Here is a 27,635-nt window from a genome sequence, read left to right on the forward strand (position 1 = left end):
AAAGAAAATGCCAGTCTGTAGGCATAGCAAATCATCATTTTCCCCTAGACAGTGTCTAGGCTAAATGTTGACTGGTCAATCTAGTGAGGAAATAGAAAGATTCTTAACCATAGCCAGCGTGCCCTGAAGAAAGTAGAGAATGCAGCACCATATAGTCAGATCAGTCCCCAGCAGCTAAAGATGGGCTGAGCGACGTGCCAGCAGATAGGAAGTGGTGGAGAGATTTTGTGACATGGAAAGTCAGTCCACAGGCCACGAGGACACGGTTTTACATAGAGGCCGCTGCAACCAGGCCGTGCCACCCACAGGACTCTGGCCACATCATGCAGCATTCAATGTGGGCATTCTCCCATAGGCGCTGCACTATATTTATAACTGCTGATCTTGCTTCTGGCAACCTAGAAGTATTTGATTCTTGGCCAGGTGCCAAGGGGGAGGCAGTCAGTACAGCCAAAAGGACCAGGTACCAGGGGTCCCAGCAGAAGACATACCACCTTGTGTGGATCAGAGCAGCCCAGTGGGCCTCATCAGTAGCCCGCAGCTAGTACTCGGCAACATCACTTACAGTTCGGTGCTGTATTGAGGGCTAGTAGGCAGGATAAGGTCCCTTGTGGGCTACCCCACAAAGTAGGGGTGAACAGTGCCATATTATTGCAGATTTGGATGGATTTTGAGGGCCGGGAACTGGTGCTCCTAATTCAGGTAACCATCATAGCTGGTGGTTGGCCACACGCCCCTCCCTTCTCCTCCCCTCAATTGCAATATCAGAACTTGAAAACAGGCTGGTGTTTTGTCATCCACCTGCATGATGTCTTTTCTATGCTTTCATTATGGACTGTAACTTGAAAGTGCTGCAGTTTATCTGTATTGTTTAGTGATTAAAAATGCCAAATTAAATTTATTATAAAAAATCTAGAAGATGATAACTAGGAGGAGTCTGTGGAGTATCCCAGGGAGGTTACTATTAAGACAGGTTTAAAGCGTGTACCTACATATTTTCGATAAGATCTACCACTCCAGAAGTCAGCTCAAGACCTTTGGTTATGCCACTAGAGCACATTGTATAAGAGAGTATATTAAACAAGGGACATTTTATAACACAATTTGGCTATGTCCTATGTACTACAATGTTTCTGAGTAAGTGTTATAAAACACCTGCATGAGAGTGAGTACCCCACTAATGTCTCCCAAATTGACTGTGTTGGCCATAAGGGTGGATTTGGAGAGCACAAGGTATCATAAGTTTTTTTCAAAAGTGAAACCAGCTGCAGCATGGGAAGATATAGCCCAAAAAAGGGATAGCTCAACAGCCTTCACACTTTATCTATGTTGTATAAATCTTGAGCAGCACTGAAGAAATGGGGTCTAAAAATCGAGGTTGCCCAAACAAGTTAGTCTTTTTTATTCATCCCCTGATTTTTCTGGTGTTCATTTCCACCATTTGGGACCTGTGGAGTCCATTTGTCTCATATGCGTACTTTCCTCCTCTATATTCAGAAGAAACCACCAACCCCAAGGAGATGTTGATAGTACATAACATTCTCCTCTGCTACTCCCCAACTCTCCAGGACAGTAGGACTTAGCCAAGGAGAAATAAACAATAGTCTCTCTGTGGATGATCAGCTCAGTAGTCAGAGTCAACGTGGCAGGCCATGATGTCTACACACAAGGCAAGTGGCAAAAAAAAAATGCCACTCTTAGGAATTACTGGATCTACTTTATGGTTATTGATAGCCCATGACGATTTAGAAGAAATGCAATCTAAAATCAAACGTATGTATATATGTATGCATATGTGATTCCTATAGCGCAAACCTAGACAAAATGCAGCAGACTACTATACGTGGTCAAAAACAAGCATAAAGTTAATGAGTAATAGGAGAGGAAGCTGGGTTGTGGACAGGTAATGTACTGTGATGTCGTTTTCTTTAAAGAGGTGAGTCTTCAACTTTTTTTCTGAATTGGAGTAACGTTGGACTAGTCCTGATGGATACAGGGATGTTCTTCTAGATCCAAGCCTGCTGTCTTCTTTTTTTGCTTTTTTACACTTCTTAGTCTGCAATCTCATGCAGTCTTGGCTACAGGTGTGCCGAGAACCATCAGAGATTGTGAGCTTCTCTGAAAGATAAGTAGAGGAGGCTGGTTGTGATGTTTTTGTAAATGATACAACTGGTTTTGAAGATGGGTCAGGTGGGCAAGGGGAACGAATGAACTTACATCAGGATGGGGGTGATGTGATCATATTTCTTTAGTCTCTGGATGAGACATGCTGAAGCATGTAGGGTGCCCGAGAGGAGACAGGGAGGCCATGGAGCATTGCATTACGACTATCCAGATGCATGAGTGTGAGAGCTGGAATAGCAGTTCTGAAATCTCTTTCTGAAAGAAGAGGTTTGACGTTCTTTAGAAGAGAGAGCTTGTAATAGGCCATCTTTGTTTTTTGGCAGTGTGTTCCTTGAGGGAGAGGTTGGTGTCCAGGGTGAATATAAATAAATTGGCATTCGTTGAAAGTTGGGGTTCGAAGCCATCAAGGTTCATGTAATTGAGTCAGGTTTGTACTGTTTCTTGCTTGTTATTCTTGGGAAATAACATGAATTTTGTCTTGGTTTGGTTGAGCTTCATGTAATCACTTGGCATTGAGGTCCGGTTGATGTGCAAGAAGTTTTTGATGAGCTGGATGTCTGAAGCAGAGAAGACTGTCAAGTAGAGTTTTGTATCATCAGCATATTGAATAATCTTGATGCTGGTTACTGTGAGCACCCTCTAGAGCCGTGGCCCACCTTCATGTTGGAGCAAAGCAGGCTCAACACCCTGTAAGGGAAGCCTTAAAGGTTGATTGCTGGGTGACAACTGTGGCTGACACATGGTCAAACTGAAACCATCTGTAACAGTTTGGTTCTCCGGATAGCTCAGCCAGAAGAAGTAGTAGTATTTTAAAACGCTTCTTTTTCATTTTTGCACTATAATTCTGTCTGAGTGCTTTTGTTTATGCTGCTTTCTTATCAACCATAGCTGCTGGAGGAAACAAGGGCAGCGCCAGGCGTCGCAAGATCGCAATAGTGCCCCATTTCGACCCCTAAATGACGTTATTGGGTATGTGATAACGCCTGTTGCACTGAACAGCGTCTTCCTTGTGTTGCTTTTGTGTATCCACCTGTACAGGGTTGTGTTGGTAAAAGCCCTTTGCAGGCCCCTCATTAAAGTGAAAATTTCACTTCACTGAATAAGAACAACACATTCTGATATTGTGCCAATATCCAAAAAGTAAAGACAAACTATTCTCTTTTTTTGCCCAGTATTCTTATTTTCATGGCGCTGAGAAACAGTAAGAACGGGAGCCTGCCTGTCAGCGAGATTTACAATTTCATGACCGAGCACTTCCCCTACTTCAAGGTGAGTCTTGACTGCAACAGCTGTTTTTTAGGGAAGATATTTCCCTTTTGCCATGTTAAGTATTTTGACAGTTGTCAGTTAATTTATCTAGTACAAAGTCCGTTTTCTTCAATCTTGCAGAATTCATATACATTTTACTGGCATACAGGCAACCATCCAACAAATAAAAACACTGCCAAAGCCACCAGCGAGGTAAAATCACCTGGCAACTTAGGCCCCATGACTCATTGGGCGGGTGGCAGATGGTTGGTGCAAATTGAGCATTTTGATGCGACTGATATACTTATGTCACATGTCAAAATGTATATTTGTAGAGGTCTGCTACATGGAAATTAACTAGGTCACCTAGCGACCCTCTATGAATGGCTTTGAACAAGGATCTCCAGGCCTACCGCTCTATCCCTGTATTAACGTTCTCAGCATGTCCAATTTAGATGGACGATTTGTAAAAGCATTCATGAATACCAGAAGTAGAACTATACGTTTCCTTTTTAAATACTCTTACACGCCTTTGTGAATAGGCTCTGAAACGTCCCACACCCTATTAGGAAAAGTGCAAAAGGGGCACCATCTTTTTTGTTTGTAGTAATTGTACATTAATATTCCCTGTATATTCCGATGGTATACACATTTTAGATTTTTTGAGGCCCATTAAAAAGACATGTAAAAGTCTGTAAAATAGTACTATAGGATTACCACTTTATGTACTTTGCGAATCTGTTTTTAAAAGCAGTCTGTGTTCCTTAAAGGGAAAAGTGTTGCTCCTAAAAAAAATGTCTCCATTCTTGAATGACATCCTTGGATGCTGCACAACACAATTTCCAAAAGGGAAGCTTTTGTGAATAAGTAACCATCAAAACTCAATGGTTTGCAACAGCAATGGCTGTCAAGCCATTACACATCCCACAGCATCTCATTATAGGAGGGGGATTACCCTTTCAGGTCCTCTCGTTTTTTGCGAAAGCCCTTTTACAAACTGGAAACATGTTTCTGACTCCTCAAAAGACGTTTGTGCCAGGCGCGGCCCGTCCTTTAGGGCGGAGGGGCCACGCCCCCCACCTTTTGCCCCTCATGAAGAGTAGCTGTTAGGTTGAGCAAAAATCAGCCTGACAGACACTCTTCATGTTCAGGTCAGGCAGCCAGAGCGAGACATGCGCGATTTGCGCAGACTCTTGGCTGCCCGAGCTGAACTTTGCTGGGCTGAAGAGGTTACAGCTCCTGTGGGCGTGACCTCCTCGGCTCAGCAAAGGTGCCTCGAGGCCTTCCCCTGGGTGATGAGGGAAGCATCACCCATTGACTTCGTCCTGGGTGTTTCAGGTTAAAGCCCTGAAGCGCCCAGAGTGAGTGTCAATCAGTGACACCTCGTCACAGAGTGGGGTGGGATCAGCAGTCTCACTGACCCCATCCCACTCTGTGACGAAGTTGGGACTGCTGCCTTCCCTCATTGGCTGGAAGGCAGCAGTCCCAACCATCCTGGGACCTGCGAGGCTGAAGGTAAGTGTGTGTGTGATCTTTATAAATGAATGTTTGGTGCGTGCATGTATGTTTGAATGTTGATGAGTGTTGATAATGATAATGGATGTGCGTGCATGCATGTGTGCGTGAAAGAATGAGTGTGTGTGTGCCTCCTGCCCGCCCCCTCCCGCCTAAAACTGCCGTCCGCCACTGGTTTGTGCATTGCAAAAAGATGTTCTGCGGTCACAAATTCTGTGATTTTTTTTAATTGTAGTCTTTGCAAGCACAAAAGACCTTCGTGCATCCAACTAATTTTTTTGTTTTAATGTTTTTTAATTACAGTCTTTGCTTGCAACCACAAAAGACCTTTGTACATCAAGCCCATAATTTGTTTAAATAAGCATGGACAGTTGACCTTAACTACAGACAGTGAAAGGGAAACAGGAAGAAACATCCCCCGGGGTGGGGGGGGGGAATGAAGACAGAGGAGAATAGAAATGCGTGAGTGAGCGAACTTTAAAATGTGAGGACATTACTCCATTCAAGTAAGGTTCCGGACTGGGCTTAGAATTCTGTCTTGAATTTGGTAATGCTGACTAGCAGGCAAGACTTGCAAAATATTCTTGATACCCAGGAAAAACCTGTGAAAATAATGGGGCACAAATTCAGAACAAGTGGCAAAAAAACACAACGAAAAAAACACGTTGGCTGTGTTGTGGAGCACCCTCCCCTGAATACAGCAGCCTTTTATTCTAAAATGAGCCATTATGGATTGGGAACAATAATATAGCCTTCAGAAGAAGTACAAAAGTTGTCTTGGATTACACCTCAGCCATCGGAATCCACTAAACCCCCATCCTGGACTAGGAATGATTCCATTGTTTCCCTCTGCCTCCACCTGTGGGAAACTAAAGGAAAGAGTAACAGGGGTGAACCCAGAAGGTGAACAAATGGCCTTCTCAAATAAATAAGCTTTTTCAAACTGTTTTTCCTTCTATGAGAGTGCTTGCTTGCAGAGTTTTAGGCTTTTGGGGAAAAATTGGATGTTCTCAGAATCCCTGAGTCATATCTATTCACTAAACAGGCCACACACATAATTGGATTTTAAGGTCATAGAAAAATGACCCTCATCTCTAACATTATGTTGGGAAATGGCCCTATGTAAAGGGTCACCCCAAACTTTTTACCTTCCTCTTTCTCTTTTTCTGACCATGCCTTTGTTGGCTTCACGACTCTGGTCACTTTACCACGGCTAACCAGTGCTAAAGTGCATGTGCTCTTTCTCTAAAACATGGTTACGTTGTCTCATATCCAATTGGTATATTTAATGTACTTGTAGGTCCCTAGTAAAGTGCCATACATGTGCCCAGGGTCTGTAAATTAAATGCTCCTAGTGGGTCTGCAGCACTGATTGTGCCACCCACATAAATAGCCCCTTAACCATGTAGAATGCCTGCCACTGCAAGGCCTGTGTGTGCAGTTTCACTGCCACTTTGACTTTGCATTTCAAACTACTTGCCAAGCCTTCAACTCCATTTTTATTACATATAAGTCACCCCTAAGGTAGGCCCTAGGTGGCCCATAGGGCAAGGTGGTCTGTAAGTAAAAGGCAAGACATGTACTATATGTTTTACATCTCCTGGTAGTGAAAAATTCCCAAAGTCGATTTTCACTATTGTGAAGCCTGTTCCTCTGATAGGCCAGCACTGTAACTTCCCTTATATACTTTTAAGTGGCAATTTCCCGATCTGACAGGAGTAGCCTTGTCATGTTTGGTATTGTTGAAATGGTAGTGAGAAATCCTACTTACTGGTGAAGTTGGATTTTACATTACTATTTAACAAATGCCACTTTTAGAAAGTAGGCATTTCTCTGCCCTTACTGCTCTCTGTGCCTTACAGCCTGTCTCCAATACACATCTGATCTGTGCTGGTTGACACCTCCCCTTGTGCATTTCACCCAGACAGCCATAAACACAGGACACTCAGCTGCATCTGCATACTGATGGGTATACCTGGGCAGAAAGGGTGGAGGAGCCCTCACTTACACTTCGAAAGCTAGTGGCCTGACCACACACAAAGGACTTGTCACCCCCCACAGATCTCCTGGCAGACAGGGCTAGGTTGAAAGGGGAAGTTGTGCACTACAAAACAACTCTTTGAAGTTTCCTCCACTTCAAAGGCCCATTTGGGTATACATACTGGGTCGGTGACCCCACCAAATCAGACACCTGGGGACCTACAACTGGACTCTGTCAGAGTGACTGGCGTGCTGCCCAAAAGACTCATCTGGACTGCTTTGTTGGAAGGACTGCTCTCCTGCTTGTTGCCCTGCTGCCTGCTGGCCCCTGACTCTGCTGGAAGGACTCTGCTGGAAGGACTCTGCCTTCCTCCACAAGTGCTCTCCAAGGGCTTGGACTAAGCTTGCCTCCTATTCTGGAGTCTCAGGGTTATCAAATGCTTTACCAAAGAGCGAAAATCCAGTGTGTCGGAAAATCGACACGCCTGCAAAAATTGATGCACCGCCTGCCTCGTGGCTGAAAAAGCGATGCATCACATACCCAATCGCTGCAGCACCTGCTACATCCTACCGACACATTCTGGATTTTCCCTGCATCCTCCCTGAGCATCAAAATATCCCTGCAGCGCAGTGAGGAACCAAGGCTGCGCTCATGGAAATTGACGCATCACCTTGCCGCATGGAAATAAACAATGCATCGCCTTTGCCGCACTGGGAAGACCAACCCATCGATTTAGTTTCCAGTGCATCTCCTCCTCTGCGGTGTTATTTTTGACGCATTCCACATACTGTGTGTTAAAAAGATGCAACCACTGATTCTTGTGGATTAAGACTCGTTTAAAAAAAAATTAAGTGTTATCTTGACTTTTGCATATTGGAATTTTGTCATTTTGGTCTTATGTTATTCAGATAAATATTATCTATTCTCCTAAACAGGTGTGGAGTACGTTTTGTGGTATTTTCACTGTGTTACTGTTTAAGTTATTGCACAAACACTTTACACATCTCCTTCTAAGTTAAGCCAGCCTGCTCTGTGCCAAGATACCGGAGGATGACCACAGGATAATTTAGGTTGTGTTGTGACTTACCCTGATTAGGATTGTGTTCCCTACTTGGACAGGGTGCATACCTCTGCCAACTAGAGACCCAATTTCTAACACATTATATAATATATCTATAACATTTGCCCTGTGATGTGATTTAAAAAAAAAAACATTTATGGTGTAAAACCACCAGGATATTTTCAAGAACACATTCACATGTAAATACCATCTTTAATGCATATGTTCTAATAAAATAGTCACCACAAAGTCATAGAGGGTCATATACAATTAGCGCAAAGAGAAAATGGTGCAATTTTGCATGTCAGAATTCATATAAATATTCAGTTAATGCTGTAAACGTTAGGATACCTTTAATTGTAACAATGTTATTTCACCTGTATGGTAATGGGTTTGGAAGTCATTCTACAATTAGGTTCCAAAGGTTGTTGAGATTTTCTACCCTCATTTTCATTTTTGTGCCTGGTGCATTGAATGTTCCATTCAGTATATGATCCTGGACAACTGGTACAAATTATTTTTTAGGCTAATCACATTTTGTTAAACATAGCAGCACACGATTGTGCAACATTTTCAGAAATTGGTGTGGGATCTTTCTTTGGGTCTTCGCGGAGCAAGTGCCTACTAGAAAATATCCTCTGTCAGAACAATATATTGTCACAAGTGTCCTAAAGCCTTTGAGAGAAGAATTGCCAAGTCTCCTTTTCCATACGAAGATGTCAAAAGCTTGCAACTTTACTCTAGGTTGTGATGTGGGGTTGGTCCCAGAAAGAGTATGAGAAAATAATCACCCAAATAAAGCAATAGTCATTCAGTTATATTTCTTTTTTTAAACTATTTTCTTTTTATTAAAAAAAAGCATAGAACTTTATTCACAATCTGGAATAGCAAAGCAATCTTAACACCACGGGATGCTGAGATATCCTCCTAAATAGTGGCTTCATTGCCCAATAATCTGAATTTTTAATTAGAGGTTTCCGTTAAAGTCTAAGAGTGAATCAAGTTTGGATTGATTCTCCTCAGGTCGATTGGTTGTCTCGAAAACTCTGCTTTCTCGTTTTTTCACACCCTTTTGGTTCCCATGCTGCCACTCAATGACATTTATAATAAGTCAAATTAACCGAACAGGACATTCATGAACACACAATTTCAATAGCATGACAACAATATCCACCAACTGTTGTGACTCATGTAACAGTTCCAATATGAGGACCACATCAACCGTAGCTTCCCACTCTGAATCAACCTCAGCAGTACCTCCATGCCACAACTAAAGGGACAAACAACTGTCTCACATTACTCTTCTAAAATAGTCTGGATAAGAATGTGAATCATACTAACACTGCAACACATACCAAGTAAATACAGTCTACTCCATCACTCAATAATTAAAATAAGTAGGTACAAGCTACATTTTTAAGAAAGATTAGAACACATATTAACAATGGTGAGTGAACATGGCATTGTACAGACCTTCAATGAAAGGGATTAGGTAAGATCTTTCATTAACTAATATAAAAAGGGACGTCAAGGATGACTTAAACAGCATTTAATTACATGCAGAACTTTATTTATTATTTGTACTATCTTGACAAAACATGTACTCAGAGTAGCATGCCAGCAAATGGAGTTAATATTTTTATCTTTAAAAAAATGTTGAACATTCAATGAAGAGCAGTATGAAATTGTGATAAAATCCCATCAGAGATTTATAAATTGAGTTGGGTACATCCCAATGAAGGAATAACCCAGTCTCAGAAATACATGGATCAGTGAATTGAAAATGTTTAAGCAAACAAACCTGATTATAAAAAATACCTGATAAGTTAATAAACAGTTTATGCGCACAACCACATAGGATGGCAGATTTGAATTCAATTCTTTGTGTTAAAAAGTGAACATTTCTGAGAAGGACATTAAAAGAACTTAAGACCTGAAAACCTGGGACCTGTAGCAGTAAAAAATCATGGAATCCCAAAATGCACTGGACTAGCTTCAGCAAAGTGATAGCTTAGGTTGCAGATAACATCACCCACTTCCTCCCTCACCCCTGATCGCATTTCTGCCTCCCTCAACCATGCCAGTTGGCAGTCAGGCAATGGGTGCAGTCCAGTACAGATATTCCTTGTAGACTCTTAACTGTGCTACATCACAGCTAAGCTCAGTCCAATAGCCAGGTCTGCATTTCCAAGGCTGTGAGGTTTATGGCAAAGGTTAAAGCATTTATCTTCAGAAAAAAGGGCCCAATTTATTTTTGGCAAACTGCCCGTCCTCCACCAGGGTGATGTAGTAAATTACTCCATCGCCCTGACGGGGGTGACACCCCCAAATTTTTTAAAAGCCTGCTGGCCCAGTGGACCTTTCAATCACACCACATGAAGGTGAAGTGTTTTCAGGTTCGGCTGCAGAGCCCTACCCTGTTGCTGTGACAGAAGATCCTCCCTGGTGCTCCAGCCATGTCCAGAGACACAAAACCTCTTGACAAACGATCCACAACCCCAGTGCACCTTGTTTGTTGCAATACCACCTGGAAGTGGTGTGGTGAACGCCTGTACCAGCCTTCCCCTGATTGAAGGAAGAAAAGGCTTTCTATGTCAACCGGATTGCCTGTAGCTCTAACAAGTTGATGTGGAGCCCAGATTCCTCTGGAATAGGAATAAGTCACTGGCTCCGACATGGGGAGTCTGCCCCAAGTTGACGCCGGAACAGGCATCGGACGACACCCTTCTGACTCTGTTGAAGTCTGGAATGATGATGGGGGCGGGATCACTAATGGGCGTCTGTGGACCAGGGGCATGATTACTGCAGCGGGCGCTGGGGAATGTTGAGGTTGCTCAACCTGCACACTTCTGGATCCATCACTGGATCTTAGGGGCCCAGCTGACACCGTTGGCAAGCCAGTCTGTGGAAAACCCACAGGGGCCCTTCCCGGACCTGTGGGCCCGAGAGCACACAACAGGTTTCGAGCTGCCCAAAGATGAGGTGCATGGCTTATAAAATTCTTTTAGTTGGGCAGGGGTCACTCCGGCTCCTTGAAACTCAGGGAGGCACAGAGACAGCCCAGGTGCAGTCTCCACTATAGAACTAGGCCTTGAGCGCAGACAGCCCCACAACTCATCCAAAGACTTGTGCAGCGAAGTCAGAGACCTCTTTTACCTCTTCTTTTTTTTGTGGGACTTACCTGACATCTCTAATGGCTTGGAGTGGGACAATGATCATTGGGTACGAGTCCATGAACAATCTTGGGGCCTTCCTTGTGACCGAGACCTAGAGCGTTGCAGGGTCGGGCGGCTAGGAGCTTGAGAGACCACTCCCTCAGAACCTTATGATGCATGGCACTGCAATCTTCGCACATCTTAGTGTTGTGTTCACACTCCAGACACCTCAGGCAAACCAAATGCGGGTCTGTTGCTGACATTTGGTGGTGACTGGCACTATGTGGTTTAAGACCTGCATTTTGGTGGACATCCTTCAGACCATGATACAAAGTCTCGAAAAATATCCTACAAAAGGTCAAAAAAAGGTCACTCAAAAAGTGACTGGGGGTAGCTTTCTCTAGATCAGCGCTGACTGGGGCAGAAAGAAAAGAAGTGACATCAGTGCGCTGGGGTCATGCCTATATAGGACCCATGCACTTAATTTCTGGCACGGATGACACAGATGCTGCCATGCAGAGCTGAATGCTGCTACCCGCCAGCACTGGTGTACTGGTCATCAAAAGTTTTCCGGATCCAGCCTGATGCCAGGGAAATATTCTAAAGTAAGGAATCTGCGGATAGAAGACTCTACTAGATAGGTTGAGAGCAACAGTAAAAAACTACTACTTTTCTATATTTAAGAACCTAACCCAGAACATAGCAAAGGTGTAGTAAAAAGAACATGGCTGCCTTTTAATTTTGTAAAGACAGCCATTAGCCAATTATATACTACCTTGACATCAGCATGGACCGAGGTATACCGCGAAGTAATTGTGGTATACTGTGGCACAATATACCTCTCAGCCTGGTATGACATTCATTATAAAGGCAGTTGACCACTACCAGGATTAAGGTTGTCATACATGAACTCATGGAAAATTCAGCAGAATCTCTAGAGCAGTTCTTGATTGAGGAGATTCAGTTTTGTAAGGAGATGTTCATAGTAGGGCAACACCTACAGGGTAGTAACAGAGTGACACGAGAGTTACAATCGCCATTACCATCATAACCACGCTATCATAACTATATTTCTTAAATGTTAGCTAGATGTGAACAGGGCATCTGAACTTGATTGCCAACCATAAGGATTTCTTCATATGGGATAAGACCTGCTAAGTATGTGGTCAAACGGTCATGGAGAATATCACAGTTTTTGCTTCTATTAATAAACACAGTCTGCAATCTCACTTTGTAATTCTCAAGAGAGAGACCTAAGGTACAAGGGATCTACGAGTCCAAGAATTGAGGTTATGTCATATTGTTTCTGTAGCTGCAGAGAGGAGTCTCCCAGCATGCTCACCTTCATTTCTGTCTCACCCACCCTGAATGTTAAGTCCCTGAGATGTTTAAAAATGCCCATCACTTGTATGAGGCATACATATCTTTTGGTTTTCTTCACTAGATAAGGCACACCCCCACCAACTTTTTAAAAAGATTCTGATTTGTCTTTGCCTAGAAGGTCAGGAATTAGATGGTTTAGTGAATTTTTTTTCTGACTTTTAGTCCTTTTGCTAATCGCCCACGGTAAGGGTGCTAACTGATTTTTTTGCATAGTGAGCACAGTTGAATATCTGCTGTGTCGGAAGCGTTGAACGTCGTATTTATTTGCAATGTTGGCACAGTCTGATCTATGACAGCACTACATTCCCAAAGATTATAATTTATTGATCAGTACAAGATATAGCCATAGCTGTGGCACTTTCAGCGAAGTTGTTTTAGCACTGTATCACAAGTACATAGTGCCCACTGTACAACAGTACATGTTCTTACTCCAGGAAGCCATCTAGTGTGCAAAATGGGGCCAATAGTCATGGGGTTCAGTGAAGTGGTCTTGGACCGTAGTGCAGATAGGTATGATCTTATGATGTAATATGATCCCATAACATGAGGCAGGTTTCTTGTTATGGTAAGAATCTTCAGATTAAGCTTACAGCGTGCTTGGGTCAACAGGAGCTTCAGGATTTCATATACTCACTTAGTTCCACATGTAAGGCTTTCAGCAGTGTGACATGGCCAGCAGTGCGAGGGGAGGGGTGGAAGGCAGGAAGCAAATGTCACCGCCACACACACTGATCTGGCTGACATGAACATGCTGATACAGGACTGGCATGTTACAGTTAGATTCTACTGGCAGCTCTCTGCAGCTCGGCTCTGGCTTGACGGTGGTTTAGAAATACAAGGGCATATCTCACTCAGAAAGTCCTCACCAGGAGTGCTCGTGGTGCTTCCGCAGTGCTCTGTGAAGTGGGCACCATTTCAGAATCTCCACGGACGGTCTGGTCAGTTAAGACAGCTTTGTGTTTATGAAACCACCAGCTGTCCCAAAACGCAGGGGATGTCACTTCTGGTTTAGTTATATCGCAGTGCCAGGCATAGAAAAGTTTACAGTGGTGATCATTTTGATGGAATCACTCCACTGAGGATCTAAGGATTCATATGAAGTTATCCCGTTGAGTTAATTGGGAGAAGGGTTGATTGTTTAGAAATAGAAATATTCCAGTGATAAAGAACTAGCAACAGAAGTAAGATCTCCGTTATGGGATCTTCTTTGATTTTCATAAACATTTCACTGTAGGAGCAAACTCATCGCTCAACTTCGGAGGTGGGGCAAATAATAGAAAACATGAAAAAACAATGAGAACCCAACTGTGCAAAATAATAATAAAAAAGTCCTACCCTAAAAATGTGTCTGTTTAGAATAAGAACGAAATCAATCTCTTTAAATTCAAAAAGGTGTTAAAACCTGACCTCATCTACGTTAAAATATTGCTGCAGTGTTTTTACAGTTATTTTAATCGAACAACTCCGAATCGAACCACTCCTATCTACAATGGGCACCTCAACTTTATACTGAGGCTTCTGTCACAAGTGATTGTAATGCCTTTGTACTTGGAAGTGTGATGTGTTTGACTAGCGGATGAGTGATTGTCCTACGTTGGAGATATTTTCAGTGTGTACAACTCAGACTGCCACCCTAAGGATATCCTTTCTGACGGACACTTCTTCCTATAAATTCTTCACCTAATGAAAATATGAGGCACAAGATTGGATTCAAAAGCTGTCCTCAAGGAGTAGTGCCAAGCAACTACTTCAGTTGAACCTATCGCCCCTTAGACAGGGCAACACTGGGGTCAATGTATGGTGCTTCCCGGTAACAGGCAGGTTCTGATTGGGAAGGTAGGCATTTGGGCATTGGGTGATGGGCCTGTCCCTCAGGGTCACCTGTCGGACATTTTTTTAGGGCCTCTGCAAACCGGCCCACAGAGACTTACTGTCTTATTCAGTCACCATCAGCCTATTGTAATGTGGTGCCAGCCAAATGGGCACTACCCTGCCATGCTGTCAAACTGGCTATTAGGGCATTCTCACCCCAGGCCCCCTGCCTCCTGTGGCCACTCAGCCCAGAAGCAGTATCATCCCTCGCTGGGCCATCACTTTCAGGCCATGGCGGGCGTGGGGAGGGTGGGAGAATTCTGGGGCCTAGCAGGGACCAGCAGCCCGGTGCTTTTCTTGACCCGAGCTTGTCAGGTTACACCCTGAGGCTATTTGGGCTGGGGAGGGGGTGAATAAGAGAAGTGGCCTCGCTAGGGGCCAGGTGTTGTTACCTCAGTCTCAGTGTCTTTAAGGCCTTGGTGGAGGGTTGGGGGAGTGTTTGCATAGGCCTCGCGGTAAGGCCACCTTCCCCAGGGAAAAATAAATCGTTGGATGTAGCATTATGCTCTCACAGCTGCTGACCTTGGAGCTGGGGAAATATCTCCGATGTTTGGCGGCAGCTCCACATCCAGTGATTCCGGGCAAATCACTTAGGGGGTGATTCTGACCCCGGCGGTACTAGACCGCCGGGGCCAGGGTCGGCGGGAGCACCGCCAACAGGCTGGCGGTGCCCCGCAGGGCATTCTGACCGCAGCGGTTCAGCCGCGGTCAGAAGAGGAAAACCGGCGGTCTCCCGCCGGTTTTCCGCTGCCCTTCTGAATCCTCCATGGCAGCGCAGCTCGCTGCGCCGCCATGGGGATTCAGACACCCCATACCGCCATCCTGTTCCTGGCGGTTCGCCCGCCAGGAACAGGATGGCGGTATGGGATGTTGTGGGGCCCCTGGGGGCCCCTGCAGTGCCCATGCCAATGGCATGGGCACTGCAGGGGCCCCCGTAAGCGGGCCCCACTTTGAATTTCACTGTCTGCATTGCAGACAGTGAAATTCGCAACGGGTGCAACTGCACCCGTCGCACCTTCCCACTCCGCCGGCTCCATTCGGAGCCGGCTTCCTCGTGGGAAGGGAGTTTCCCACTGGGCTGGCGGGCGGCCTTTTGGCGGTCGCCCGCCAGCCCAGTGGGAAACCCAGAATCACCGCAGCGGTCTAATGACCGCGGAGCGGTGTTCTGGAGGGGGGAACTCTGGCGGGCGGCCTCCGCCGCCCGTCAGAGTTAGAATGACCCCCTTAATCTACCTCCCTAAAATAAAAATTTATTTGATCTGTTACTCGTGCTCCTGGTAATTGTTCCAGTGCCTTTGGGCCGAGTTCACCCTATATAAAACTACAACAATAAAATAAAGATTTGGGAAAGTGGGCCACTTTCTTGGGGAGTGCCCCTGCCTAATTGTGATCCCAATCCGACCCTGGTAACAGGTGTCCGTTCCCATTTTAAAGCACCTGACCAAGGCGGCTCTGGAGCTCCTCCTCAATTATTACCATATCACACCAATTTCTTTTAAAATTTGTCAGAAGGCTGATGTCAAATGTCACCTCCTAAGGTGTCATGATTTCAACTTTGATTAAAATGTTGCAAGTAGGCTTTTTCTAACCCCCACAAAAAAAGGATAGTGGAAGTGGGAAACGGCAAATCGTTTTCAGGCCACCAGCCGTGTATCCCAATCAGCAAATCAGGAGTGCCGTTCAAAAACAAATCAACCATGTCAAAACAATCTTGTTTTTGCAGCTATTTCCTTACACAAGTGTTTCTGGATGGCCTGGCGGTAAACTGAGCCCAAAAAACATCAATAGAACTCGGCCTTCTTGCTGGGCACGCCCCTCCCCCGGCCAACGGTTTGATCGAACCAAGACGTTAAAGTCCTTTTCATGGTGGAAAGGTTAAAAATTGCCAAACAGCATCAAAAATATATACAAGTGTGATAAAGGCAATTATAAATGAACTACGGTGTATTGCTCATTGGAAGACAAACACTGTCATTACCCATGTTGCAAAACTCTTTATCAAATGCAGTACAAATCTGCAGGAGACAATAATCCTGTGATTCGGGTTCGAAAACCTCAGAGACTCTAAGAGCCACATGTACGAAGCTTTTTGCACGTCGCAAACAGCAAATCTGGGGCCAGATGCAGGAAACGGATAGCGACTCGCAAATGGCAAAAATTGCTGTTTGCGACTCGCTAATTGCGTTTCCCTATGCAGAAATGCATATTGCGAGTCGGTACTGACTCGCAATATGCATTTCAGAATCGCAAATAGGAAGGGGTGTTCCCTTCCTATTTGCGATTCGGAGTGGTATGCAATACCATTTGCGACCGCATGTGCGGTCGCAAATGGTGTCGCAGTTACCATCCACTTCAAGTGGATGGTAACCCACTCGCAAATTGGAAGGGGTCCCCATGGGACCCCTTCCACTTTGTGAATGGACCCACAAATATTTTTTCAGGGTAGGTAGTGGTCCAAGGGACCACTTCCTGCCCTGAAAAAAACCCGAAACTAAAGGTTTCGGATTTTTTTTTAAGTGCAGCTCGTTTTCCTTTAAGGAAAACGGGCTACACTTAAAAAAAAAAAAACTGCTTTATTTAAAAGCAGTCACGAACATGGAGGTCTGCTGACTACAGCAGGCCTCCATGTTTGCGAGTGCCTAGACTCGCTATGGGGCCGCAATTTGCGACCCACCTCATGAATATTAATGAGGTGGGTCATTGCGACCCCATGGCGAGTCGCAGACGGTGTCTGAGACACCGTTCTGCATTGGAAATTGCGACTTGCAATTTGCGAGTCGCTCCGACTTGCAAATTGCAAGTCGCAATTCCCAACTTTGCTACATCTGGCCCCTGGCTGTTTGAGACATGCAAAAACCACTTCCCCATGTACAAAGCCAGTTTTGTGATTCGGTAAACTTTTTACCGAATCGCAAAACAGGATTGCGACTCGCAATTAGGAAGGGGTGTTCCCTTCCTAATTGCGTCCCGCAGTCCCATGTATGATTGTTTTGTGACCGCGAATGCGGTTGCAAAACAATCGCAGTTAGCACCAGTGTCACACTGGTGCTAACACATTCGCAATAGGGAAGCGGTCCCCATGGGACCTCTTCCAACTTTGTGAATGTCCCTGAAAACATTTTTTCAGGGCAGCCCTGAAAAAATGAAACAAAAACGTTTCATTTTTGTTTTTGTAATGCATCTCGTTTTCCTTTCAAGAAAACGAGATGCATTACAAAAAAAAAAAAACTGCTTTATTTAAAAGCAGGCACAGACATGGTGGTCTGCTGTCTCCAGCAGGCCACCATCCCTGTGAGGGCCGCCATTCACAAGGGGGTCGCAAATTGCGACCTACCTCATGAATAATCACGAGGTGGGCATTTGCGACCCCCTTGCAAGTCGCAAATAGTGTCAAGGACACTATCCTACATACTGATTTGCAACTAGCAAATTGCGAGTCGCAAAACAAAAGATTGATACATGTAGCCCTAAGTACCTTCTGTCTAAATAACAGCCAGTGTATTTGTCAGTTTATATGTGGGAGGGTGGAAAGGCCAAAGTGTAGAGTGCAGAGTACTGATGCTCTAGTGACATGACAATAAACAAGAACTGGCAAAGCAGATAACAAAAGGTTTCTTTGTGTATACAGTGCTTAGATAGTACTTTTTTTAAAAAATAAGTACAGATGGCCAAACTTTTTCTTAGGTGGTGCCCTCTCACTTCCCCCACCGGAACCGCCCATTTCCTTCACTGGCACCATCCATAGCCTGCATAGAGAATTCCAGAGGTAGAAGGCAGTAAGCAAATGAAGCAAACAAGACAATTTCTCACAAGGGGAGTTTCGTGGTCGGTCCTCTCCCCTAGAAAATTTGCCCTGCCTTGATTTCCTTATTTCAAGAGCTGCGTGCACTGTGCAGAGAGGCCAAAGATCAGATGAACTTGTAGTAGGAACACATTTATGACACAGTGACGGGCACAGTCAGAAGCTTGCACGGCCTTCAACCTCAATTCCAGAGCTCTCAGATGTGTTGTCATGAAGACCCATCGTCTTCCTGATCTTGTGAAATCACCCTCGTGTGCAGTGGTGGAACGGATCCTGGAGTTTTCTTGTGCTGGAAGCCTATTATGCTGCAGCTTCTGCGGACCTCTGCATACATCTAAAGCGCATTAGCCTTAGTGAGGGTCGGACTGCGTACTATTGCCTGCATAGGTGTTCCCTTCACCACTGCTTATGTGGGGGATTTCACGACTGGGTATTTTTAGCACACTTCTTTCAATCCTAATCATTTTTAGATTAGGTTGTTTCCACCCTGATGAATATCCTAGATCAACCATCACTCACCAAGGGGAAGAAACATGTTGACCCATTTTACTTTTAAACAGTTTATTTGAGCTGTGAAGGATCATTACCTCTTACACCGCTGCATATTGTTTTTATTCCTGACAAGAGGCACCAGCTTAATAAACAATTTTTAGGTCTCTCTTAGTCATTTTTACCTCACTCTATCACCAATCTACACACACTGCAACTCCACAAATTTTATCACGGCTAACAAAATACTTAAAAGATTTCCGGCAAAAAGCCCCCTTGAGGGGCCTGTTGGGCATTGCAGCGCCAGCCCAACGAGGAAGTTTGCCTCCCAATTGGGTGAGTGAGGGCCCTTGCTACTGATTAATCAGATCTCTCTGATCTGATTGATCAGATCCCTCTGACTGGTTTCCTTTTCTCTCTTGATACTATAGGAACTGCATACCGATTGTTTGCACATTTATTCAGTAGGCATGTATGTTGGACCTCGGGTGTGCTTCCAGTCCCTGTCTTGTTCTTTTGTAATTATACCCTCCTCAGAGTCAACATGATTCTTTTATTAAACCTCTATCAGGGTCCAGTGCATCTGCAAGGACTTTTCAAGAGTGTGTGATATTTCGACCTCAGAATTCAATCACCCAGTGCGACAGGCGGTGCTATTTTCACTTCACTTAATGAGCTAAAGATGTGTGTTTAGGAAACAAAGATGTGAGGGTGGCGACATTTGATAATCTTGTTGTGGTTATTGCTAAGGCCATTGCCACAAAACTTCATCTGTGTGGAAATACTACTCTTTTTAGTGTATTTTCTCGCAAACATACAATTCCATCAAGCAATGAGTGACTCGAGTGGCTCTTGTGCTTTGTAGACAAGGTTAAAAGCAAAGTCACCATTCCTCAAATGGGTCAGCCCATTCCAGCTTTTGTGGGATCAAAATTTCCTTTATCCCAAATGGAAACTCCTAAGAGAGCAACGTGGGGGGGCATGCTGTAAAATGGGAGACCGTGACTTCTGCCTACCACCAACGTTACAGAGCATCCTACAATCGTAGGGCCTTCATACATACATGTCATAAGTAACATACTTGGGCAGAGAGAGGAGGCCCAGCTATGAGCCACCACATTAACTTATCAGGAGAGCGAGGAGGCAACCTCCACAGTGAGGTACAGTTAAAAAGGCCTGCACTATCATGCTAAAACCAGCTGCCACCAGCCGTTAGGATGGTAGGTGCACGTACCAGAATGTGCACTACTCTGAGTCTAGCACTCTGGCCGTAAGCAAAATGCCATAATCAAGAATGAAACTGGTCAGGGGACTAGTGACATATGGCTTGAGCACCAGTAAACCTAGCACCAACAAACTTTCTAAGTCAGTCAAAAGGGATAAGTTGAGAACCAGGTTGGCACATGGACACTGCACCAGAGATTTTTGATTCTAAGATAATATTTTGAAAATGTGCTAATACGATATTATGACTGTCTATGTAAAGTGCTAGCACATATAGTGCACTGCCACGCAGCAGAGATTCAAATTTCATATTTTAATGAAAGCGGAGGGGACCTGAACTTTAAAACTATTAATTGAGAAATTATGTTTCTCGTGCCTCAAACATCATAATGACTGAGACAAAGTGTGTGCCCAAGCACTGCTTTAATACTTTTATAAGTCATTTACAAACATCAGCCTTCGACGAGCAAATGAAAGAAGCATAACTTGCAAGAACTCGCTGTAAAACTCCTCAATACTCGGGGCGAACAGGGACTTAAACGAGTTTCGAAATTCCATGTAGCAGAATAATGTTTGCCACCTGACCTCTTGTTTTAAGGTCACTTCTACTTTTTGGGAAATTACCTTTCATTACTCACTTACTGAATTGGGGTTAGGCAGCGCATACCACGCTCTTCAATGGCTTTGTGGTGCTGCTATTATTTGTCCGAACCATATGCAGATTGGACGAACTGTGCCTAGGCAAAGTGGTGGGCGTGGTTCAGCTACCGGTCTGCGTGTGTCCTCGAGAGAGAGCTCCTGATAAACGTTCATTCATTATTCCGTTTTGCTTCTGCAGACAGCTCCAGATGGATGGAAGAACTCCGTACGCCATAATCTGTCCCTGAACAAATGTTTTGAGAAAGTGGAGAACAAGTCTGGCAGTTCTTCTCGCAAGGGCTGCTTGTGGGCGCTCAATCCAGCCAAAATCGATAAGATGCAGGAAGAACTTCAGAAGTGGAAACGGAAAGACCCCGTGGCAGTCCGGAAGAGCATGGCCAAGCCAGGTGAGAAAAGGATGATGCCGGTATTTCAGAGACTCCTGCAGAATTTAATAAAACTGCACTCTGTCCTTTACAATGTGCCTTGGAAATGGCAAGGCCGTTAAATATATGCCCACTGAATTCTCAGCCCATAATGGAAATCACAGTTCAGTCTCACACTTACAAAGCCCTTGCACTCTCAGAGGGGGTGTTCGGATTGAATAAAAAGGCAATGGATTAATCAGGTCCATAGATGGGTGGGATGATGCCTAAGGGACTCCTGCAAATGCATCAGGTTATGGATACTACTTCTGAAATACAGACTGAATGTGAATAGAGCTACCCCCAGGAGAAGTTCTAAAACGAAATAAATAAATAAAATCAGAGGAAATTCTCTTACACTTTGAATTTTAGTCCAGGAAATAAATGGTTATCTCGCCCTTCCTGGTTCACGGACCATTGGATGGGTGTGCTAAAATAGCTGCTATAGAAACACACAATATACACATTAACTAATCATTATTGCTCCTTACATCTTGAATTAAATTAATGTGAATGACTAAGTTAGAAACAGTTCATATGTGCATTTTTTCAGAAGAGCTTGACAGGCTGATTGGAAACAAGATTGAGAAGATGAGAGCTTCAGTCAGCCCTTCAGTTACCCTGCAGATGTCCTTGCAGACACAGTCGCTTTGTGAGACAAGCTCTACTGATCCTGAATCTTTACAGCCCATGCTCGTGACATCAGGTTCCCAGAAGGATGACCAGCAGCTCAGGAGGCATCACTCGGTAAGTGACCAACATTCCTGCTCCGCATTCTAGCCACATGCCTTTTAACTGTCTTCGGTTTCTTTAATACAACAGTCTCCTGACATTCCTCAGACCAATTTCTCCACTCCGGATCACCAAGATGACATCAGAATACCGCGCAGCAGTCCCCAAGAATCCCCGATACCTGCTCACACCCCTCCCATCCACAGCATGAAGATGCTACCAGAGCTCTCTTCGGAACGGACAATGCAGGACACTTTAATGGAAGGAGAACTCAGCAACGATATCGATGCCCTTAACCCATCTCTCACAGACTTTGAACTACATGGTAAGATTCTGAAATGGTTCAAAAGTCCTGTTTTTCGGTGTCGGTCTACAAAACTCATCACTAATGTTTTTAACATGTAAGTGGATACAAGTGGCAGCAGATTTTTTTTTATATTTCGGCAGTATTGGAAAGCCTTTCTGCTCTTGTGCAATGTCTGAAAATGGGCCCGGTCAAAACCTGCTAACTTTTTATGTCCTCGGGTCAAAAACTTGGTTGTTTTAGTCTTTACCAGTGGCCATGAGATTAGAGCACAAGTCCACAACTTGGGATATTTGTCATACTTGCTATTAATCACACATTAGAAGTAATCTGACTCTACAAAAGTGGTCGCCCATGGAAAGGAATAAGGCACGACCTTAAAGAGAAGCCAAGATGCTTTAACTGTGGAGGTGCACAGTCACAAATTTCACACCTGATGCTCACACACTGGTGGTGGAAATTGGGCAAGCTTGCATGCGGGGATGTGTATTGGGGAAAGCCACGTGTCGATGTGGTAATGCAGGGTCCAGTTTCAGTGTTGTCAATTTAAATTCATAATCACAGTAACAGTCCAGTTTGCACAGTTTCTCGGGATATAGACAGGCTACTTGTAGTGCAGAAGAAAAAAACTTTTTTTAGGAAAGTACAGTGTTGGGATAGGGAGGAATGAGTTTGCTAACTTCACGAGACAGGTTATTTACTTTGTAGACGCAAGTTACTCGGAGAAGCAGATGCAGAGGGGTACCAGAAAATACGTTTGAAAACTGACACTTTCCATATTTGAGAGTGTAAGACTAAAGAGCCCAAGTGTGGCTTAAGTGAACTAACATTTTGGACACAGCTTCATAATTCGTTTTCTAAATCTCTAGAAATGATTTTATTTATCTATAAGGTGCCAGCCCCAAATATAATTGTCTCTGGGTGGGACTCTGTACGAAGGACCCAACTGACAGTCAAGCAAAAAAGCAACACTGAGGGATACAGCGTTCTAGAGCAATGGTATAATAATTGCAAGCTTTCTTACGGTTACAACTCATTAATGCTGGTTTACTTTTGCTATCTCTCAGGGTGTGAACTCCTGGTTGCTAAGAATGGGTAGTCTGTCCTTTTTGTCTGGCATCGAGATAGCTTTAGCTGTCTCACCTTTCTCATGTCTTAAAACTCATAAAATAGGTACATTACATAGAGAGGCTTTCCGTCATTCCTCTTCATCCATTGGCTTGCTCAAAGGTCATTCACAATTTTTTTCTGCCCGCCATAGCATTAACTATGAACACAGCAATAGCTGCAAACAACAGAAAGAATAACAAAAGCTATACAAATATCTGTGCAAATGCGCAGATGGTCATCTTGTGATTGTTTATTCATTTAGTATAACAAAACGACTGCAAGATGCCTACCTGCACTTCCGCACGCACGGGCGGCTGTCTGAAGTGTTTTCTACATACTTTGGCAAAGATCATTAATATGGACGCCGGTGCGTGCGCACGCATCGGTGGCGGTCCCTCTGAGACAGTGACAGCCGTGGCGTGAGGGTAAGGACGCCGAGCGAGAGACACGCGTCAGTGGGAGTTTAGGTAGCAGTGCCTGGACACTGAAGGCAGCAGTGTCTGAGTGGGGTACAGCTTGCGATAGCGTACACGAAAATAAATACAATCATTTCCATTGTGTAATAACACAGAAATTTAATTGGGAAAACAGCACATAAAAACGGTGAAAATGGATGTAACTAATATAACAGTAAAACAGAAGTCGTTGAATTGAATTGTTTCACACTACGACCTCAGACCTCTGTCCAGAATACATAGGCATTCACACTGGCTGAAAGGGAGCACCGGTCATTCTGTGTGGGAGGACACAACCAAGGCTTGACAACAGTGATATGTTTTCAAAGACGAAAGTGATGCAAATCGAGTTATTTTAATTGATTTTACTTACAGACTGATCAATAGGGTTGGAGAAAGCACGTGCTTGAATTCAGTGCAGACTTTTTCATGAAACATAATAGTCTTGCACCACTCCAATATCCGGATTACGTGTATTGTATTGCAGCATTTATATAGCACTCACTAGGTGTGCAATGGTGCAGACAATGAAGCAAACTCAGTGTGCTTCTATAACAAGGACTGGCAAAACCAGCAGGTCTCAGTCTGCTTTACAACAAGCATTAGCAAAGCCAATACCTCTTACCAATCAGGCAAGTGCTGACCTATTGGCTTTGCCAATGCTTGTTGAGTTTGGGTTGGCGAGTGGGTGAATGTAATAATGATAGCATTGATTGATGAACAGATGCATGAGTAAAAGAACACGTGAGTGAGTGCTTAGATAATGGATGACAGAGTGCATGCTTGGAGGAATGACTTAGAACAATGAAGAGGTACTTTGATTTATATCCAAACCTATTGGCTTTGTCTATTGCATTTAACGGGACCACAAACACTCAAATGTCCTTAAGTGCAAGGTGATGACCCCTGACTGGGTATGTCATATCTGAATCTGCTTGTAGCACTGGATTTTGTAGGACACTTTCACATACACATGTTGATACCTAGGTACTCTAGCGTCTGCCTTGGATCATTTCCCTTTTCCCTTGTGCACAAAAATAAATTTCATAGGTTTAGATACAACATTGGCTATTGCATTTCCAAAACGTTCACTTAGACTTACATATCTGTATGGAGAGAGCTGCAGGTAGTGTACATAGTGGTGGAGGGAGTCGGCACGGCATAGCAGTATGGAATTCAGCTCCTGATCTGCGAAGTGTAAATACTGAGTGAAGTATCAGGTAAAATGTTTATGATGCTAAAATGTAGAAGCCAATAGTCCATGGTGCTAAGGTCTAGACAAACAATTCCTAGAGAAATAGTGTGTGTGGTAAATGCATTGGAGAAGCCCTATAGCTGCCAAGATTTCAGTTTGCTAATGTGTGACAGTACCATGTTTTAGTGTACTTATGTATGATCTTTCAATGCCTCATATGTGACACATCACTAAAAGAAAGAAATAATGGTCTTCTAATTGGATACTGTAGGAAGCTGGCTCTGTATATATACCATCTCAAAGTGAGAGATAGTGTGCACAGAGTCCAAGGGTTCCCCTTAGAGGTTGATAATGGCAAAATTAGATAAAACTAATGCTCTATTTTGTGGTAGTGTGGTCGAGCAGTAGGCTTATCAGAGGGTAGTGTTAAGTGTTTGTTGTCACACACAGGCAATAAATGAGAACACACTCAGGGCCAGATGTAGCAACAGTAAATTTTGCGAGTTGCAAATTGCGAGTCATACCGACTCGCAATTTGCAACTCGCAAAATTGTATGCAGAAAGGTGTCTCAGACACCTTCTGCGACTCGCTATGGGGTCGCAAAGACCCACCCCATGAATATTAATGAGGTGGGTCACAAATTGCGACCCCATAGCGAGTCCCTGCACTCACCGTGATGGTGGCCTGCTGGAGACAGCAGACCTCCATGTCTGTGACTGCTTTTTTAATAAAGCAGTTTTTTTTTTTTTTTAAATTGCAGCCCGTTTTCCTTAAAGGAAAACGAGTTGCAATTCAAAAAAATAATGAAACCATTTGGTTTCATTTTTTCAGAGTAGGCAGTGGTCCATTGGACCACTGCCTGCTCTGAAAAAATATTTTCAGCGACATTCACAAAGGGGAAGGGGTCCCCAGGGGACCCCTTCCCGTTTGCGAATGAGTTACCACCCACTTCAAGTGGGTGTTAACTGCAAATTGCTTTGCGACCGCTTTTGCAGTCACAAAGCAATTCTACATCGCGGTGCGAGTCGCAAATAGGAAGGGAACGCCCCTTCCTATTTGCGAGTCGGATTCACATTTTGCGAGTCGGTACCGACTCGCAAAATGTGAATCAGCATCGCGATGGCCGTTTTGCATGTCGCAAATTGCGTTTTTCGCAGTTTGCGACATGCAAACTGGTTCCTACATCTGGCCCTCAAAGACTTAACTCCAGCCCAATAGGTTTTTATATAGAAAAATATTATTTTCTTAATTTATTTTAGAACCACAAGATTCAGAATTCAAGTAAGTACATAAATTGTAAGGTACTTGGCATAGGTAAATATGGAACTTTGAATTAAAACAGCAATGTACTCAGTTTTGGCAAAAATGGCAATTAGCTATTTCAAAAGTGGACACTGCAAAAATTAACAGTTCCAGGGGGAGGTAAGTACAAGTCAGTTTAGCAGGTACGTAAAGCATATACAAGCTCAGTCTCTGGAGCATAGGCAGCCCACCGGTGGGGGTTCAAGTCAACCCCAAACACCCAGCACCAGCAATACAGGGCCGGTCAGGTGCAGAGGTCTAAGCAGGGCCCAAATAACATAGGTGTCTGTGGAGACTGGGGGTGCTCCGGTTCCAGTCTACTAGCAGGTAAGTACCTGTGTCCTCGGGGAGAAGACTAGGGGTGTTTTGGAGAGCACAGGGGGTCACAAACAGGCACACAAAATACACCCTCAGCGGCACAGGGAAGGCCGGGTGCAGTGTGCAAAGTAGGTGTCGAGTTTTAAATAGAAATCAATGGAGGGACCCGGGGGTCACTCTGGCGATGCAGGCAGGGCACAGGGAGGCTTCTCTGGCCAGCCACCAACTGGGCCACGATGAGGGCCGCCTGCTGTTCACTCCTGCACTGGTAGTTGGTTTCTCTCGGGCCTGGGGGCTGCGGGTGCAGTGCTTCTTCCAGGTGTCGGGTTCTTTGTTACCGGGCAGTCGCGGTCAGGGGGAGCCTCCGGATTCTCTCTGCAGGCATTGCGGTGGGGATGCAGGGAGGTCGTCTCAGGGTGTCCACGGCATTGGAGGCATCTGGGGGTCCTCTCTGGGGTGTTGGTTCTTCTAGACACGAGCCGGGGGCGTAGGGTCCAGAGTGTTGGGGACTCACGCTTCCGTAGTGAGGCTGGAGTCCCTTTAAAGTTGGTTGCTTCTTGGTTGTTTAGACAGAGCCGCTGTCCTCAGGAGTTTCTTGGTCCTTTGTGTTGCAGGGCAGTCCTCTGAGTCAGCAGAGGTCGCTGGTCCCGCTGGACGAGTCGCTGTTGCAGGTTCTTTGAGTCTGGAGACAGGCCGGTAGGGCTGGGGCCAAGTTAGTTGCTGTCTCTGTTGTCTCTGAGGGGCTTTCAGGTCAGCAGTCCTTCTTCTTGTTTCAGGTTGTCAGGAATCTGTTTTCCTGGGTTCAGGGTTGCCCCTAATTACTAAATTTAGGGGTGTGTTTAGGGCTGGAGGGCAGTAGCCAATGGCTACTGTTCCTGAGGGTGGCTACACCCTCCTTGTGCCTCCTCCCTTTGGGGTGGGGGGTACATCCCTAATCCTACTGGGGGAAATCCTCCAAAGCAAGATGGAGGATTTTCTAAGGAAGGGGTCACCTCAGCTCAGGACACCTTAGATTTTTTTATTATCTCCCCTGGACTTGCCGCCAAAAGTGGGGCCTTTGTCTGGGGGAGGGGCATTGTAACACGAAGCCTGAGCCTTTGAGGCTCACTGCTAGGTGTTACAGCTCCTGCAGGGGAGAGGTGTGAAGCACCTCCACCCAGTGCAGACTTTGTTTCTGGCCTCAGAGAGCACAAAGGCTCTCACCCAGGAGGTCAGAAACTCATCCCTCAGTGGCAGGCTGGCACAGACCAGTCAGTCCTGCACTTAAGAATTGGGTAAAATACAGGGGGCATCTCTAAGAT

At 44.7% G+C, this 27,635-nt stretch overlaps 1 protein-coding gene across 2 annotated transcripts in view; it reads left to right on the forward strand.

Moving 5' to 3' along the window:
* The window catches only part of FOXN1 (forkhead box N1), a 400,073-nt gene that overhangs the window by 356,902 nt on the left and 15,536 nt on the right, over positions 1–27,635 (forward strand). The window contains exons 7-10 of one of the 2 annotated variants that reach the window (XM_069226168.1): positions 3,297–3,393; positions 20,692–20,899; positions 21,471–21,664; positions 21,740–21,974. In XM_069226168.1, coding sequence (XP_069082269.1) covers positions 3,297–3,393; positions 20,692–20,899; positions 21,471–21,664; positions 21,740–21,974 — 734 coding nt within the window. The remainder of the gene's footprint in view (positions 1–3,296; positions 3,394–20,691; positions 20,900–21,470; positions 21,665–21,739; positions 21,975–27,635) is intronic. The other variant, XM_069226170.1, reaches the window with a different exon arrangement.

This window comes from Pleurodeles waltl, chromosome 3_1 (genome assembly GCF_031143425.1).
Source record: "Pleurodeles waltl isolate 20211129_DDA chromosome 3_1, aPleWal1.hap1.20221129, whole genome shotgun sequence".
NCBI classification, from domain to species: Eukaryota; Metazoa; Chordata; class Amphibia; order Caudata; family Salamandridae; genus Pleurodeles; species Pleurodeles waltl.